This window comes from Periplaneta americana, chromosome 7, assembly GCF_040183065.1.
Source record: "Periplaneta americana isolate PAMFEO1 chromosome 7, P.americana_PAMFEO1_priV1, whole genome shotgun sequence".
NCBI classification, from domain to species: Eukaryota; Metazoa; Arthropoda; class Insecta; order Blattodea; family Blattidae; genus Periplaneta; species Periplaneta americana.
The window spans coordinates 91,527,769-91,547,153 of record NC_091123.1 but is presented as its reverse complement, the minus strand read 5'-3'; the positions used below and the strand labels follow the sequence as shown (position 1 = coordinate 91,547,153).

The 19,385-nt window shown below is 34.8% G+C and overlaps 1 protein-coding gene across 2 annotated transcripts in view; it reads right to left on the bottom strand.

Moving 5' to 3' along the window:
* Positions 1 to 19,385, bottom strand: part of LOC138703290 (post-GPI attachment to proteins factor 2-like) — a 159,036-nt gene that overhangs the window by 47,993 nt on the left and 91,658 nt on the right. For both annotated transcript variants that reach the window (XR_011333077.1, XM_069831055.1), the window contains exon 4: positions 18,077 to 18,289. Coding sequence is in view for 1 of the 2 variants with exons in the window: in XM_069831055.1 (XP_069687156.1) it covers positions 18,077 to 18,289 (213 nt within the window). In the remaining variant the exon portion in view is untranslated. The remainder of the gene's footprint in view (positions 1 to 18,076; positions 18,290 to 19,385) is intronic.

Genomic DNA, 19,385 nt, shown 5'->3' with positions numbered 1-19,385 from the left:
CTCCTAAAGATTATTACCGCCTCAATGTATTTCTTCCTTTTCTTGATCACCTTCTAAGCGACTTGTCAGTACGATTTTCGCCTGCTAGGCACAGTCATGTAATTAAACTCCAATCTTTGATTCCTAACTTTTTACACGATCCTGATAAAAAATATCGATGTCATCCTACAAGCTGCAACGATTTATGAACAGGATCTGCCAGGAACTATTCCAGAGCTTAGAGGAGAGGTACATTTGTGGTTTCAATTTTGGAAGGAGCAAAAAAAAAAAAAAAAAAAAAAAAAAAAACCAGACACGGCTATAGAAGCTTTGCTGCATACTAGGAATAATTTCTACCCCAATATAAGAGAGCTGCTCACCATATTATGTATCATGCTAGTGACAACTTGCACTGCGGAACGGTCATTCTCAACACTGAGACGTGTGAAAACCTACCTCAGAACGACGATGAACCAGGACAGACTGAATGGTTTGGTATTGCTCAACATTCATCGTAACATTGACGTAAGTCCGGACGAAGTCATAGAACTTTTCGCAAGAAAACATCCCAGACGACTTCAGCTTCATTAAACTGTAAGTAACATTTAATCGACTTTCCATTCCAGTCACCATTTCCTTTAGAATTAGAACTAACTGAAGACTTAGAACCTAAGAGTGACAATATTGTTGTGGTTTATTTATTTGTTTTTTAATTCCATTGTTCTGTGTTATGATTATACTACTATATTCATATGTTAATTGAGGGGTTGGGTGCAAGAAAGGCACTTCTCTCAAATGCAAATTTTGAGAAAATTGATGTTGAAAATTCAAATCGTAATAATGTTATCTATGCACGCCTTTACATTTTGGGTACCGGTACTCCTGACCTCTATGATCACAGTATTGAACTACAACTTTGTAATCATATGCATAACAGATCAGAGAACACAATAAAGCGATTTACTCAAAAAGGGCACATCCTCTAAAATGCCCTTCTTGCACCCAGCCCCTCAATTATTATTATTAAATTCTAGATCTGCGCCTGCCAAGGAATGTGTAGAGAGACTGCCCAGGAAGACTAAGAACTCTATAAATTTTCGAAAGAAAATGTTCTGTTGATGACAGACCATTTTCTTGGTCAGAAGAAACGACTTTAAAGAAATGCAGTTTGATAAAAGAGATGGTTTCATAAAAAATAATTAACAGGGTTTGCGGTCGTAAGAAGTCACTAAGGCATACATCCTGGTTTGTGTTGAGCAAATTAACAATGCTAGAAATTGTTGTTAACTTACGATTTATTGCATGGTTATACAAATACATAAATTATGAATGAATATTATTCTGCTAGCCATAGGGTCACTGAATGAAAACAGTTTATTGGAGAAGTAACAGTTGAATACAATGAGTTACATAGTGACAAAATTGGAGGAACTGGTAAAATTATCAAAATTGATGAATCAAAATTTGGTAGAAGGAAATACAATCGAGGTAATTTTGTGAAAGGACAGTGGGTTTTTTATGGAGTCCAGAGGGGAAGTGGAAATTGTTATTAATAATTGTGCACGACAGATGTGAAGATATTCTTATTGGTCTTATCAACCAATGGATTGCGCCAAGAACACAAATAATATCAGATAATTTTGCCTACAAGTGACCAGTAAATTTCAAGTGGTGTACTCCTTCAATTTTTCCCTAATAATAACAATAACAATAATAATAATAATAATAATAATAATAATAATAATAATAATAATAATAACAACAACAATAACAACAATAACAACATTAATAACAATATAATAATAATAATAATAATAATAATAATAATAATAATAATGAAAAATGGGCTGTGTCTAGTGCATTTATTTATGTTTTCACTATGAACAACTGCAAATGTGTCTTGTGTATTCCTTTAATTTTGCCTACTTATTGGGGATGTCCTTCTTGTGTACTCCTCGAGTGGTATTGCAATATTAGGTCGTCTCATAAGTAATGTCGGTTTTTAAGTTTGATGATTTGTAAGATTTTAATGATTTTATTTACTAGTTGGCCAATGGAATAATTTATTTACTCTGGTGAAATTGAGGCCATTAGGCCTTCTTTTTCATATCACTAGAAATGTAACTACAACTACAAGAAAAAGTATACATCAGTGTACAATTTACCTGATGCTATGGTTATTATTACATATTATGAGCATGTGGCAGTTGTCAACATAAAATACAGAAATCAGAAGTTTATGATCTGTACTTCACGAATTGACACCTGAACAGGTTCAACGCAGAGTAGATAGATTTTATCTGTTGTCAACTTATCACACTAATCTCATGCATGATAGATTTATCAGAAAAATTGTCACATATGGCGAAATTGGGTACATTACCACAATCCTGATACCTAAAAACAATGGCTCAATCCCAGTCAGCCTGCCAAAGTCGTCGTTAAAATAAAATCAGTTCGACTCCAGAGTAATGTTATGTATCTGGTGGAATTGTGAAGATGTGATTCATTGGGAGTTTATTCTTAACAACATCCAGTCAATGCGGATTTTCATCTCGACAGCTAGAATGAGTTCATGAAGTTTTGACAGACAAGTACTCACATTAGTTTATCGAAATGATTCTCTCGCAACAGAACAATGCAATGGTGATAGCGAGATGAGGCAGAGGATTCGCTGGAGATTATCTGACATTTGCCTTACAGTTGGGGAAATCAAATGTAACATTGTAAAATTCCTTTGCAGAATGAAAAGTTACATTTCTTCGGATTAAATTTCTGCACATTTAAAGAACAAAACTAAAATTCTTTCAATCAAAGTTACATTTGTTGAATTAAATTTCTGCACATTTGAAGAACAAAACTAAAATTCTTTCAATCATTTATCATCATAATACACTGCTCCGTAAGTTGACTCAGCATATTGGGAATTAAATCAATGGCTTTCCCAAAACACACTATGAAATGTTTAAGAAATTAATGACATTATTTACGATTCATCCTGTACACAGTTATAAAATATTTTGATTTAGAGAAAAGGGAAGATGTTCAGGTATCACATGATAAAACATATGGAACAAGCTGTTCGTATAGATCTATGTAAATGAACCATATGCAAAATACAAAAGGAAGGCAAGCAAGTCGAACAAATAGTACAGTCATTTCTATTCCGAAAATATAATACTCATTGATGACTTCTACAAATGTGTAGGTACTCCTTCAATTTGATTTATTAATACCCCAGTACTACGAAAAATGAACCTTATCTTGTGTACTTATTTATGTTTACATTATTGATATTAACAACTAAAGAATGTGTGTTGCATATTTCTTTAAATATGCTTTTTCTTATATATTCTTTTCAATTTTATTCTAAAATTAAAGAAAAATGAACCTTGTCTTGTGTAATTCTACAACTGTATCTTCTATATTTCTTTAATTTGTCCTTATTAAGTACTGAAAAATATGTTTATGTGGTGTACATCTTCAATATGCCTTACTGACAATTGGAAAATGTCTCCTGTCATTTATTAAATTATTATGTTTGATGGAGAATGGATGTTACATTATTTTTTCTTAGCTGATGTTATACCACCAGTATTCCATTGTAAGATGTTTAGTTGATTCTGTATTATTAAAGTAGTCCCAACCGGATATCCGATTGGGGGACTATTTTACCTCTGGATAATTTTGGCAAGTTGTAGCCGATTTAAGTGAACACCATATTTTAATGTTTTGGTGGCTACTTCATCCACACACAACCCCCAGAATGTCTGGAGGACCACACCTGCTGTTGGTTGACGGGTCTACTAGACCTAGTTGGGAGATCTGGTTGATCACCAGTTTTCCTTCCTTAAGCCACTGGAGGACGATTTTAGTGCCTTAGCAGGTCATCACTAGGAACAGAAAAGTAGAAAGGGTAGGAAGGAAAGTGAAATGAACCCCTAGGCCTCGAATGCTCTAATACCATTGGGGTCGAAGAAAGTAAGAATTCAGTCAGAGGACTGGAGAGGAAAGGGTACAGAGGGAATTAGGTATTGAATAGAGAAAAATTATACCAATTTCGGTCATTAACTCATCAAGCATTCCCATCAATCACCTTTCTCCCGAAGTCCATGAACATGTGAGTAATTGTGAAACTTATGATGAAACTGCAATAATTGTGCTTGAAAATATTTATGGAAAATCAGTTAATGAGGTTTTTGCTAGACATAAGTTAGTCACTCGTCGGCAACTATCTGATGAATCTATAGATCAATATTATCAGGCATTTAAACTTTTAAGTAAGGACTGCTTGTTTAAAGCTGTTACTGCAGAGAAGATTGTATACAAGATGATTTCATTAGCAGCCTTCAATTGTCACCCATTCATCGGTGACTTCTAGAGAAACCCTCACTGACTATGAAAGACGCCTATGACCAAGCTCACTCTCTTGAACTTGCTCCTCAACAGCCTGTCATTCTGCTCGTCTTCTAATATTAATGCTGTCCAGTCTCAGCCCTGTCAAGAACTTTTAACTCCAACCCTGACTGAACATGTTTCTACTTTAGCTGTTGTCAGAAATGTTTCTTCTGCGGGAATGGAAAACATGCACGTAACATGTACTCAGCAAGATATGTTATTTGTAATTCTTGACGCAAACGTGGCCACTATGCAAGTCAGCAAATCTAGTTTTCGTCAGAATCCCAAATCAGAGATATCCAGATGCTGCTCTTGATTTTGTAGGTATTGCCATTGCCACCACAGGCCTATTAAAGAGTACTGTTACTGAAAAACAGGTCTAGAGCCTGATTGATACTGAGAACTCTTTAAGCTACATTAATGAGAAAATTGGCCACAAACTTGGTTTATTCTCCCTTCATCTCGTATTGTATCTATGGCCTCTACCTCTATAACTTCGAACATTGTAGACAGATGTAGAGTCAATCTTGATGTTCAGAACCACCTTCACAAGAATGTGGAAGTTCCTCTTCTGCCAGATCTCTGTTCAGGTATTATTGTTGATGACTTACCAAAAAGACATTCTAGCATCAAGTTAGTATTTGGAGGAGGTATGACATCCCTCACAGTCTGTAGTCTTGCAATCACTCATGTTCAGCCTGCCTCACTGTTTGGTAATCTCAAGGACTGCAAACCCATTGCGATCAAGTCTCTCTGACAGTGATTCAAAGTTTATGGAAGCAGAAGTGGATCACCTTCTTAGAGAAGATATTATAGAATCCTATCTCTCTCCTAGGAGGGCTCAAGTATTAGTTGTTTCGAAAGAGAACCAGAAAAAGCTAATGGTGGTTGATTATTCCCGAACCATCAATCAATTCACATTGTTAGATGCATATTCCTTGCCCAGGAACGAGGATATAGTTAACAAAGTGGCTAATTATGAAATATAGAGTATCTTAGATCTTCAAGGTGCTTATCATCAGATTCCTATAAAGGAAAAGGATAAACAGTACACTGCCTTTGAGGCCTGTAGATAACTGTATCAGTTTAAAAGAATACCATTTGGTGTCACTAATGGTGTTGCAGCTTTTCAGTGAGCTATTGATGATATCATTCGTAATGAAAATCTGAGAGATACTTTTTCATTTAGGATGATGTCACAATTTGTAGAAAGACTCAGAGATAGCATGATGAAAATTTATGGAGATTTATGGAAGCAGCTCGAAAATATAATCTGATACTGAACCATGAGAAATGCTCATTTTCCTTAAGATCCATCACATTATTGGGCTATCAAATTGCCAATAAAACAGTGAAGCCTGATCCTCATCACCTTCAGCCTCTAAGAAATTTGCCTCCACCGCAGGATACTGCATCCTTAAGAAGGACTCTGGGAAAGTTTTTCCATTATTCTTCTCTCATTCCCTCTATGTCACAGACACACTCATTGCTAAAACTCTAGTTGTGAACAAAATTTCTCCATGGAAATGGGTGATTCCAGAACATAGCATACAAATTCCATGAAATCATTCCAAAAATGATCCTCCATACATTCTTAAGTTAGATGTCATGGAACTACTCTGCAGCACATATAAGGATCACCTTCAAATTTATACAGATAAATCTCTAAATCCTAATAATGGGACATCAGGAGCAAGGCATTAAACTCCAAAATATCAAGAAAGTTATTTCATACCATGTTCATCCTCCTCCAGTCTTGACACTGAATTGCTAGCTATTGATGCTGCTCTTCAGTGTGTTACTCAATTTTTTTTTTAATCTATCTGCATACTTACCGACTCCAAAGGGGCTATATTTAATATAATTAAATATGTGCCAAACCTATACGCACATAAAATTATTCCAATTCAGAAACAACTAAGTAAACTAAAAAACTCCAAAAGGAAATAACATTTCAATGGATACCTAGTCATTATGGCATACCTGGACACGAGAAATTCGATAACATTGCAAAACAGGCAACATATTTGCAACCAAGACCTCTTCAAATGATATCTCTATCCAGTGCTTTTTCTTCAATAAAGTCTCATTTTATAAACCTATAGATCAACAACTGTCTCTCTTCTGACAAAGGAAAAATTTTACAGTCTGTACAAAGGAAACCAAATGACTGGAAATGTACAAAAACTTGCCCAGACACGTTCAAACATTTTTAACAAGAGTCAGAACAGGTCACATTGTCACACAATTGTACCTATACTGATTTCACATTTCTGATAATCCTACTTGTCTGTAGTGTAATTATCATGATGAAGATCTGGAACACATTCTTCTATACTGTCCATCCATAAACCACAAAAGAAGTAAATTAAAATCATGAGTACCAGTTGCAGAAGACACAGCCCTGCAGTATATATTGACTACACCCCAACATTGGCTACTAGCAACAGGCATCTATAATGAACACCCTCATTTGTCAAGAAAAGCAAAAACTGAATAGACTACAGTGGACTTTATGTTGTCAGCAAACAGCTGAATACATTAAGAAGATTGATTGATTGATTGATTCTCTCAATCCCCAATTCTCTGCTAAGAACTTGCCTCTTGCACATTCTCTGTTTCCTCTCTCAGAGAAAGCTCTCAAAGCTTTCCATGATGTAAAAACTGAGATAGAAGAATCTGTTGTGACTTGTATCGATCCTGAAATCCTTTTCATTGTGGAAACAAATGCTTCGGAGGGTGTTATTGTTGCTACCCTGACTCAATCCGGTTGTCTGGGTACTTTTTTCTCCATAGTTCTATCTGGCTCAGAATAAAACACTCCAGTTGAGAAAGAGGCTCAAGCAATTGTAGAAGCTCTTCGGAATTGGCGTCATTACCTCCTTGATAGACATTTTAAATTGATAACCGACCAGAGATTGGTTGCATTCATGTTTGACAATAATCATCCCAGCAAAGTGAAGAATGAAAATGTTGTGCCCAAGGATTATGATAAACATCATAAACTTTGGTTATGACCATAAGCAATATATTTTCACTATATTTGAAAGTAATGAAATCGTATTTATTAAAACATTCAGATTAATCTGTGAAGACATGCTTATACCATTATAACATGCGACAGACTTCCTGTTGCTACAGATTACAGCATACAGTTTCGTGAAGTCAGCAAGAAGTTGAATGCAGTCCTTGAACAAGACAGGAAGTTAGTTAGCTTGCATTTCACAAAGCCATTCTTATGCAACAGCTGACATATAACGAAAATCACAGATCATGCAGTAATCATTTACAATACGCGTCTCTCGCGAGACTTCTAATTGGTGATCATTTTCAATTCCGATTTTCTATTGGTTCAATCGAAAACAGACGATTCAATCCTTGCATATTGTGAGAGTTCCTCAATTCTATATTGTCCCACGTGACAACAGGAAACACTAATTCGAAATAATGGTTAAGAATCAATAGCATGGTGTTCAGTCAGTGCAATACTGTCTTTTTAGAAGATTCATGGGCAAAATAGCGTCAATCTGTTACATCCCAAGGGAGCGGTTCGAGAACTTATAAAATGGATATGAAACATCCAAAGCATGGTCATTAGTCATTACCAGGGAACGGATTTATATGGACTAAAAATATATGAAATATGTAAATATATATGTAGTTATTTTTACCAAAATATGGAATTAAATATGGATTTTTACCAAAATATGGAATTAAATATGGACTTAAAATTATAAAAAAATGACTATGTACGTTAAATATTGGTACATTTTAATCAAACTAAACAAAAAATATAATGGACGTACCTTATCTTCCAATGTAGTTTCAACAAAACACAATTTTTATTGTCTGTTACCATAACAATAGGTTACAAACATTTCTTTCAAGTGCTGAAAAGTGAATCTTCTTCTATTGTCTCTGAGGATAGATTTATACTGACTAAAAGAGCGTTCGACGTCACAAGAAGTAACTGGTACATAATTCAATTTCACAATGTCTGCTGGGGATAAGTCCAAGTTAATCTTCACTGTTGATTCACCACTCATCACAGCAACAACCTTTTGTAGTTCTTCATATCCAGGGTTTTTTGAAAGTACAGTGTCCACCTTAGCTCTTACTGCATCTGCAACTTTACCTCTACCACGATTCAGTTGTTCCACAGTACTATTTATAATTTCAAAACTTTCAGATAGTGAAAGGTGCCTATTTTGGAGACTTTTGAGCGTTTTTATGATGCATGAAAATGTATGCTGAATGTGAGCTAAGTCATTCTTCACACTTATGTCACAGGTAACTGTTTTCGCAGTATCAATTGAGACTGCATCTTCAGAGTCCAATGCAAGGAGAACATTGTTAATAGAGTCTATATGTTCGGCATAATATTCAACTGCTTCTAGCCATGTACCCCATCTAGTTAAAATTGGCTTTGGTGGCAATGGAATTTCAGGGTACATTTCTTTCAACACGTTAACTCTACTGGGAGCTTTGAGAAATACTTTTTTCACTGATGAAATCAACAAATCTACTTTAGGGAAATTGTCTCTGACCACTTCTGCCACACGATGAAATGCATGCGCCACACAAGTAAAATGAGTCAATTTAGGATATACAACAGATAATGCTTGTCCAGCTTTGACCATATAAGGGGCAGCATCGCTAATAAAGAATAACACATTATCGTACATAATACCCTTTGGCCACAGGATACCCATAGCTTCGTTGAACAGTTTAACTATAGTTTTGTTATTGCACTTTTCTAGAACATCACAATGTAAAAGAATTCGTTCAGAATATTGTTCACTTAACAAACCGATAACTACATTACCAACAAGTCTACCTTCTTTGTCGGGAGTCTCATCAATGGAAACCCAAATTGAACTATCTTTAATTTCATCTCTTATCTTCTGTATTGTCTCATCGTAGATGGATGGAGCATACGTCTTCCTAAGTGTTGACTCATCCGGGATTGTATGTTGAGTATATTTTTCAAGGAATTCCCTGAAGACCTTATTCTTTAGTTTGTAGAGAGGAATATCAGCAGAGATGAGAGAACGGCACAGGTCGATGTTAAACTCAGATCTTACATTCGATGTTGTTGGTTGTGTTAAAAACAATTGTCTCTGCTTGGAATTTAGTTGTTTGTTGGCCTGATGTTTACTAGTTGTAATGTGTTGTTGCACCAGGAACTTTTGTGTAGATGATACTGCACACTGACACAAATTACAAAATAATATTTTATTGTCAGTTGATAAACCATCTTCTTTAAATTCTGAAATGTAACTTGTTAGTTTTGATTTTAAATTGACTGAATGACGTACTTTTGGCATATTTACCGTCTTTATAGTATGATTTACAAAACTGAACCTATGTGTACTCTGACTGGCATTTAACTGTTGAGCTGCACAACTGAAGTCTGTTAAAAATTTTAAATTAAATTAATACAGTTTTGTAACTTACTTTCCCATTGTTGATAGGACTGCTAATTTTCAAATAACTCTGATGTTAAAGGGATTACTGAACATGTGTTTAAATCTCTATTGTTGAAATGTATTTTTAAAAGTTAATGGAATTTTGTTTTGTTTTATTGTTAAACCTAATATAATATGGACTGTTTTATATGAAATATGGAAAATATATGGAAATTAACGAAAATATGTACTAAACTCTAAAATATGGAAAAATATGGAAAATAAAAGTAGGATTTTTCAACCCTACACATTGTGAAACATAAAGATAATGCAAAATATAAATTATATTAGCTTTATAAGTAAATATGTATTTACATATAAATCCTTTCCCTGGTCATTACACAGTGGTCATGCAACAGTAGTAGTATCTTCCCGACATCCAGAGAGAAGACAGAAAATGGCATCATCTCTGAATAGCACCAGGGTTCGCCCTACAGATAACTATATTAAAATCAACAATTCAATTCTTGTACTTTACATTTAATTATTTCATTCTGATACTTTAAAATTAGCAGCAATTTTGATACTTCATAAATAATCATTCAATTTAAATACTCTATATTTCGGAATATGTATGATAAGACTTTCCTGTGTTAAACTCCAATGTACCTAGCTGGGTTCGATGCCCGGCCCCGGAACAATTTTTCCCTCGAAATTATTCAAATCAACTTCACAGGGAGTTATACCTGAAAGCTTGATTTGCATAATACACGTCACTGTTCGTTAACAGAAAACCACAATTTAAGTCACACAGAGTTAGTGTGCACTCAATGTTGGTTGCTTGATAGTTGTCAGCCCACTTTGAGGTCTGTGGATATAGAGGGAAAAATTGGATCGGTGTCTGGTAGAGTTCCCAGGTAGCTCAGTTGGGAGAGCGTTGGTACGTTAAACCAAAGGTCCCGGGTTCGATGCCCGGCCCCGGAACAATTTTTCCCTCGAAATTATTCAAATCAACTTCACAGGGAGTTATACCTGAAAGCTTGATTTGCATAATACACGTCACTGTTCGTTAACAGAAAACCACAATTTAAGTCACACAGAGTTAGTGTGCACTCAATGTTGGTTGCTTGACAGTTGTCAGCCCACTTTGAGGTCTGTGGATACAGAGGGAAAAATTGGATCGGTGTCTGGTAGAGTTCCCGGGTAGCTCAGTTGGGAGAGCGTTGGTACGTTAAACCAAAGGTCCCGGGTTCGATGCCCGGCCCTGGAACAATTTTTCCCTCGAAATTATTCAATTATCCAACGTACCTCGCTTACATGTTTCAATCTATTTATGGGTCATCCTCAGAATAGGTCGTTGTTGGTCTTGGCGCCTCTTGCTCTCTTTCCTGTGAGGATGCGTTCGTGTGGTATAGTGTAGAGTCAAAGTGTGTGTGTTTTTGAAGTTGAGTTGTGTGTTGAGAATTTCGTTGGGGTGTGTTTTCGTGTGTCTGTATACTTCATATTGTTCTAGTGTGTTTAGTTTCTGGCTTTTTCTGGCTTTTTGGTAGTATTTCCATGTCTGTGTTGATGTCTCTGTGGGTGTGGTTAGCATTTGTGATGTGTTCTGCATATGTGGAGATGTTTTGTAATTTTGTTATGGCTGTGATGTGTTCTTTGTAACGTGTTTGAAATGATCTGCCTGTTCCAATGTAGAAGTTGTTGCAGGTGTTACATTTGAGTTTGTATACGCTTGTGTGGTTGTATTTGTTTGTTTGTGTTGTTTGTGTGTTGAGCTGTTTTTGTAGAATGTTATTTGTTCTGTATACGATGTTGTAATTTAATTTCTTGAATGAGGTTGCAATTTTGCGTGTGTTTTTGTTTTCGTATATTAGTGTGATGTATTTTTTGTGTTCTTGTATTTGTATTCTATTCTTATGTTTTTTGTGATTATGTTTTGTCTTGCATATTATGTTGTCTATTATGTTAGGGTTGTATCCGTTTTCTTGTGCTATGTATTTGATTGTGTTTAGCACTTCATTGTAATCCTGTTGGTTCATTGGTATGTTGAGTAGTCTGCGTACCATTGTTCGGAATGCAGCTTGTTTATGTTGTGTGGGGTGGTTGGATGTGTTATGTATGTGTGTTGTCGTTGTGGGTTTTCTGTATACTTTGAATGTGTGTTTGTTGTCTACTTTTGTTACCGGTATTGTGATGTCTAGAAAATTTATGGATTTGTTGTTTTCAATTTCTAATGTGTAGTGTAGCTTTGGGTGTATTTTGTTTATGTGTTGATGTAAGTTTTGGATCTGTCTTTTGTTTCCTTTGTATAGTATTAGTATGTCATCTACATATCTGTGCCAATATATGATGTTGTCTGCATGTTTGTTGTTGTCTTTGCTTAGTATGTATGTCTGTTCTATGTGGTGTAAGAATATTTCTGCTAGTATGCTGGAAATGGGTGATCCCATGGGTAAGCCTTCGGTTTGTGTGTAATATTTGTTATTGTATGTGAAGTAGTTTTGTTTTGTGATGATGTCTGTGGTGTGGATGATTTCTTTAATGTGTTCTTGTGGTGTGTTGTTGTTTTTGAGCAATTGTTCTAGTATCTGTAGTGTATCTTTTATGGGTATGTTTGTGTATAGGTTAGTTATGTCGAAGGTTGCTAATGTTGTACTGTGTGGGATATGTTTGTCTTTTATTTTATTCACTATGTCTATGTTGTTTTTTTTATTGTTGTTTGTTTTTCGAATTTTATGTTGTTCCTTATGGTTTTGTCCATGTATGTGGCTAGTGTGTGTGTTGGTGCATTTCGATGATTGACTAATGGTCTGATGGGTATGTTTTCTTTATGTATTTTCGGTAGTGCGTTTAGTTTAGGTGCTTCTGGTTTGATTGGTTTTAATTATTGTTTCATGTTGCTTGGAATTATGTGTTTGTTTTTGTTTATTGTGTTTTTTACTATGTTGTGGTATTGTGTGGTGGGGTCGTTTTTGAGTTCTTTGATGTTGTTTTCCTTGAAATATGTTTCAATTTTGTTATGTAGGTCTTGTTTGTGTAGGATTACTGTGCAATTTCCTTTATCTGCTTTGATGAAAGTTAGGTTATGTTCTTGTTGTTTTGTCTGCAAGGTGTTTATTGTTTTGTGTTCTTGTGTGTTTGTTGTGGGTTTGTTTATTTTATGTTTCTTATTATGTCTTGTGTTATGTATTCGTGATGTTGACTTTGTGTGTTTTGTATTGCTGTTTCTATGTTCATGATGGTTTGTGTTTGTTGTTTTGTACCTGTATTGTTTTGGTGTATGTTGTGTCTTAATCCTTTTTCTAGTAGTGTAGTTCCATTGTGGTTGAATGTTATGTTAGTTGTGTTGAATATTCTTGGGTGGAATTTGTGTTTCGTGTTGTGTGTTGTTGTCTGTTGTGTCTTTAGTATAACTAGTTTATTGTTGTGTCTTTTTTGATTTTTTGGCTTATTTCTGTTATTACTTTGTTTGTGTGTGTTATAACCTCTTCAACCTCTTCTGTGTAGTGTAGAGAGTGTGCTAATTGTAAGTGTAGTTTGTATGCATTTGTGTTATGTTGATTTTTTGTGAGTGTAGGTGTTTAATGTTGTGTTATAACCTCTTCAAGTTCTGTGTAGTGTAGAGAGTGTGTTAATTGTAAGTGTAGTTTGTATGCATTTGTGTTATGTTGATTTTTTGTGTAGTGTAGGTGTTTAATGTTGTTTTGTATGTATGTTATTTATACTATGGTTTTTGTCTTTTGTGCTCGGTATGATGTGTTTTTTATGTTGATTTGCGCGTATTTTGGTGTTAGTTGTTGGTTTAGGCATTCGTGGTTAAAGTGTATGTGGTGTGATGTTTTTTATAGCTTTTGTGACTCTATATTTATCTGTTCTAATTGAATATTTTGTTAATAAACTTAGTAACAGTGAATATTTAAACTTGTGATTATTTCGAAAGCCTGAGACCACATTCTAAATAGGGAATCCCTCCTATCGATAAGAAAGTATAATATATCAATCATGTCAGAGAGTTAGGAAGAACAATGCAGTGTGTAATACGTTTGTGTTGTCTTGATAAATTTGTTGCTATGCCTAAAGGGGACAACAAAAAGATCATGCGATGGAGGTTGGAATTATCTTGTTTTCAATATGACATTGTCTATAGACCTGGGAAGTTTAATGTAGCTGCTGATGCCCTTTCAACAATTTGTTCAGCTTTACAGAGTTATACACAGAAACTGAATGAGGTGCATGTTACAGTATCACCCTGGTGTGACCCACCTGTATCATTGGATCCGCAGTAAAAATCTCCTGTATTCTCTGGAAGAAATACGTCATGTAACTGTCTCTTGTCAAGTATATGCTGCCATCAAACTTAGATTTCATCGACACCAAGAAACTTTAATCAAAATGACTTCATCATTCGAACGGCTCAACATAAGACTTTAAAAATCCTTTACCATCTTCCACTCATAACAGATACTTTCTGGTTGTTGTACATGAATATTTGAGGTTTCCTTTTGCTTTTCCATGTCCAGACATGTCCTCATCTACTGTCATAGTAAGTTTCAAGCAACTTTTTGCTATCTCTGGAATCCAGCTTATATTCACTCTGACAGGGGAACATCTTTCATGTCTCATGAATTCAAGGAATTTCTAAATTCACTTGGAATCACTTCCTACTTGCCTACAATCGTGCTGGAAAAGGTCGGGTAGAGCGGTACAAATGTATATTATGGAGGGCAGTTGAGTTAGCCCTAATGACTTTAAATCTTGGAATCACTCATTGGGAACATGCCTTACAGGAAGCTCTTCACTCACGTCAGTATGATATTTACTCTGTATCTCAACCAATACAACTCCACATGAACGAAAGTTCAATCATGCACATAGGTCTGGTAACGGACTCTCAGTTCCATTTTGGCTTCTCACCCCTAGTCCTGTTTTTCTGAAAAGACATACTCGAGCCTCAAAATATAAGCAGGTGACATTGCTTCATGGAAATGCCGAATATGTTCACATTCGCCTGTCAGATGGAAGAGAAACAACAGTTCCAACATGTGACCTTGCACCTACACAAGAACTTGGACAAGAAACTCTACCTCAAAATGAAGAAATGCCTTCTGTTGTTTCAGCATATGACCTTGGACGTTTGAAGGAAATAGGGCAAGAAACTCAACCTCAAAATGAAGAAATTCCACCTGATGGAAACCAAAATGAAGTTCCTTCTGATAATGATCCACCAGAAGTCCTAAAAGAAACCCTCTCCTTCTACTGGGGAAGAAAGAAGAAGTTTTCCAATCTCCAGTATTTCAAATATCTCCTATACCACAAAAACAATACCTAGACTCAGAAGTTCTAGAATAATATGCCCTCCTAAGTACCTTCTGGATTATGTTCCAAAATAAAAGAAGGAGAGAATTTTATAGTAATTTATTCCATACAATATAATATTGTTCAGTGACTACTGTTATAGGTACATTGTCTTTTAAACTCTTTTGTTTTAAAAATGATTGATTAAATGGCAAACTTACTAGTGTTAATTATATAAGCACGTGTGGCTTACAGCTATTTTGGTGTATACTGTACACCATCATCAGAGCCTACTAGATCTCGGCATCATCTCGACATCGCTGCCTGTTGTAGGGGTACGTTTGCGTGTTAAAAAGTGGAGTCAAATAGTGTGTGTTGAGAATTTGATTAGGGTGTGTTTTTGTGTGTTTGTATATTTCATATTGTTCTAGTGTGTTGAGTTTTTGGTTTTTGGGTTGTATGTGTAGAATTTCCATGTCTGCATTTATGTTATTGTATGTATGGTTAGCATTAGTTGTGTGTTCGGCATATCGCTTGCTAAATGTTACAAGGGTGTATGTAGTAATATTTCTGACATATTGTAATATTGAGCCAGCGATATGTAGATGTATTGTGGCCTCTGGTTATTGCTTTAATGTGTTCTTTGTAGCGTGTTTGGAATGATCTGCCTGTCTGTCCAATGTAGAACTTGTCGCAACTATTGCATGTGAGTTTGTATATGTATTTATTTGTTTGTGTTGTTTGTGTGTTGAGATGTCTTTGTAGTGTGTTTTCTGTTCTGTATGCTATGTTGTATTTCTGCTTTCTGAATGAAGATGCGATCTTATGTGTGCTTTTGTTTTCGTATGTTAGTGTGATGTATTTCTTGTGTTCTTGTGTTTGTGTTGTGTTTTGTGTGTTTTTTAAGTTTTTGTTTTGTCTTCCTTATGATGTTGTCTATTATGTTTGGATTGTAACCATTTTCTTGTGCTATGTATTTGATCGTGTTCACTTCTTCAACATCATAAGGAAGACAAAACAAAAACACACAAAACACAACACGAACACAAGAAATACATCACACTAACATACGAAAATAAAAGCACACATAAGATCGCATCTTCATTCAGAAAGCAAAAATACAACATAGCATACAGAACAGAAAACACACTACAAAGACATCTCAATACACAAACAAATAAATACAACAACACAGGCATATACAAACTCACATGTAATAATTGCGACAAGTTCTACATTGGACAGACAGGCAGATCATTCCAAACACCCTACAAAGAACACATTAAAGCAATAACCAGAGGACACAATACATCTACATATGCCGAACATATAACTAATGCTAACCATACATACAATAACATAAATACAGACTGGAAATCCTACACATACAACCCAAAACCAAAAACTCAACACACTAGAACAATATGAAATATACAGACACACTAAAACGCACCCTAATCAAATTCTCAACACACAGATCAATTTCAGAACACACACACTATTTGACTCCACTTTTCAACACGCAAATGCATCCCTACAACAGGCAGCAATGTCGAGATGACACCGAGATCTAGTAGGCTCTGATGATGGTGTACAGTATACACCGAAACAGCTGTAAGCCACACGTACTTATATAATTAACACTAGTAAATTTGCCATTTAATCAATCATTCATATTTAAGTGTCAAAAGTAGTGTACGCAGGATTCAAGATGGATTCTTTTGTTTTATTTGGTATTGGTGCAATTCTGTTGTTGAATAAAACTTTTTTAAAGGTCTATAGTCTTTCATTACACGTGACTTCAGAATAAAATGTATAAGTGAGAAACGTATAAATGAAGTGTTACTGTATTTGTTTTTCACACATGCTGTCTGGAGGCAGCAAACTCTCCATCAACAGAGTGAGTAGTGTTCTCTCACTAACAGTCTTCTATCATCTCAATATGCGGGTGAGAGAATTCTCATTTTCAGTTACATCACCCAGTGCCGACTTCAATTTTCAACGGAGTTTACTGCATTATGATAACAATGTTCGGAGCCACCTCAATGATTATCATAACAATGAATCGGCTATGCATCTGCGGAGGATTAAGGAGTGATACATTGGCCACCACATTCCCCAGAACTCAGTGTGATTTCTTCTTGTGAGGTTTTATCAAGGATTGTGTCTTTGTACCACTACTTGCAATGATACTGGTTGATCTACACACGTCTCACAGCAACCAGAGACTGACTCCGACTTGCTACAAAGAATATAGCAGGAACATAATTACAGGATTGATGTGTGCCGTGTTAGGCACAGAATACACATTGAACATATTTAGTGTGCCTAAAAAAATTACATGAGTTTTCCTGTCCATCAATATTAATTGTGTTTACCTTCGTTATAATAAACTTAATAAATTATTGATATTGGGATTATTTTGACTATCTCTGCACTTGTCTGAAAGAGACTATATAGTCTTTGACAGTTAAATTAATCTTTATTTTACGAAAAATTGTGTCATTTCACATAAAGAAATAAGATCTTGTAAAATTTCAAGCTAACCAACGTAAGTACAAGTAGTAGTTTTTCATTTAACAATGCTTCCAACTACTTAAGTTATTCAGTGATGAAATTCAATTTGGGGGAGAAATGATCAATATTTTTTTTTTTTTGCTAAAGCCATTGTCAGAGATAGTGTTCCTTTACATGTCATAAATCAATGACACAGAATCCATAGTAATACATTCTACCCAGAGAAAGCCATGCTAAAGGTTTAATAAACTGCCTTTTCGAAGTCTTTGTCCTTGGCTGGGTCTGAACACAAGAATGGTTATTAATAGATAACAAAGTGGGTTAAACAAAAATAAAATCTACTTTTCCTGAAGGTTAACACTCTCTTAAAAATGTGTGTGTTTACATATATATATATATATATATATATATATATATATATATATATTACCTACATCATTTACTATAAAATTGATTTTTATTACAAAATACATACATACCCATATCATGGCACAGAAGGCGATGTTTGAGGAAAAAGACACACAGTCCAACAGTGCTCACAATCGAAGTCGCAAACAAACACTTTTTTATCAAATACGAGTTCTTCTCTGCATCACTCATATTTGGTTTCACCAATTTGAAGACTTTGATTGTGGCAAGCATGTAGCTCAGAGACCCGAACATGAACACCATGAAGATTTTCTCATGTACAGCTGTAAATACAAGACAACTTCCCTCAGCTTAAATCAAACAGTATTTAAGAATTTTTTTAATATTGAAAATTAGTAGTCATTTATACGGAGAAATTATGTTTTCTAACTCTTAAGGAAATAGAGAAAAGTGAAATTGTTTACATTCTCTCATTACACAACATTTGCTGATAACAGTCATTTTTACATTGTCAGAAACTTTCTATAAATACTTCTATATGTCTTTCTGTTCACAAATTTGTATTCTTTCTTACATCAATGGTAATAGCCATTGTAACTGACAAAAGTCTTAGCAACGAGGGATATATACCAGTTTGTTTAATATCAGTTTTCTGGACAGCAGCAAATAATTACTTCACTCACAATACTTTCTCCAATCTTAATATACTCAGCTAATACTGTTAGTTATAAATGTTTTGAACAAAGATAGACAGATCAACACTTACAGCACTACACTCCTAAAGAGTGCTAATATATAGCAGTGTGATTTCATGGCGAATATTTTACCCTGATTTCGGTGATTAAAATGGTTTAATTTCGGTGAAAAATTCGTAAAAAAAAAAAACAAGCAATTTCGCATATAATTCACACCCTAAAGAAGAAACTTAAAAATAATAAAATAACATTTTTAAAATTATTTTTGAAACAATCCCTTTGAAAATAACAGAAAATTGTTTAACTTAGTTAAAATCATAATTAAATTTCATTGGAATGTAAGGGGGGGACAGCACTGTCTTCTACATCTCACAAAGGCAGTTGTTGCGGGAAAGAGAAATGATCATTGTCTGCTTGCAGAAGCAGTCCCTGAAACTATGAGTACATTGTCGCCAGATGCTACACACAATAGGCCTAATGCTGAACAAACAAATATGGTGAAATGTTTATGTATATTTTACAACAAAGAAAATTTTCACGTTTTATTTGAAAGAAATTGTTTGTGCAAACTCTCCATAAAAACCTGTTTTTTTTTTTTTTTTTGGAAATATTGTGATTAAGAAGTAATTTCGTGGATTTCTATAAATTTCGCGAAAATTCGTGGATATATTGCACTTAAATTTGGACTTTCATTAAGGGATATGCATTTTCCATGCGTAAAATT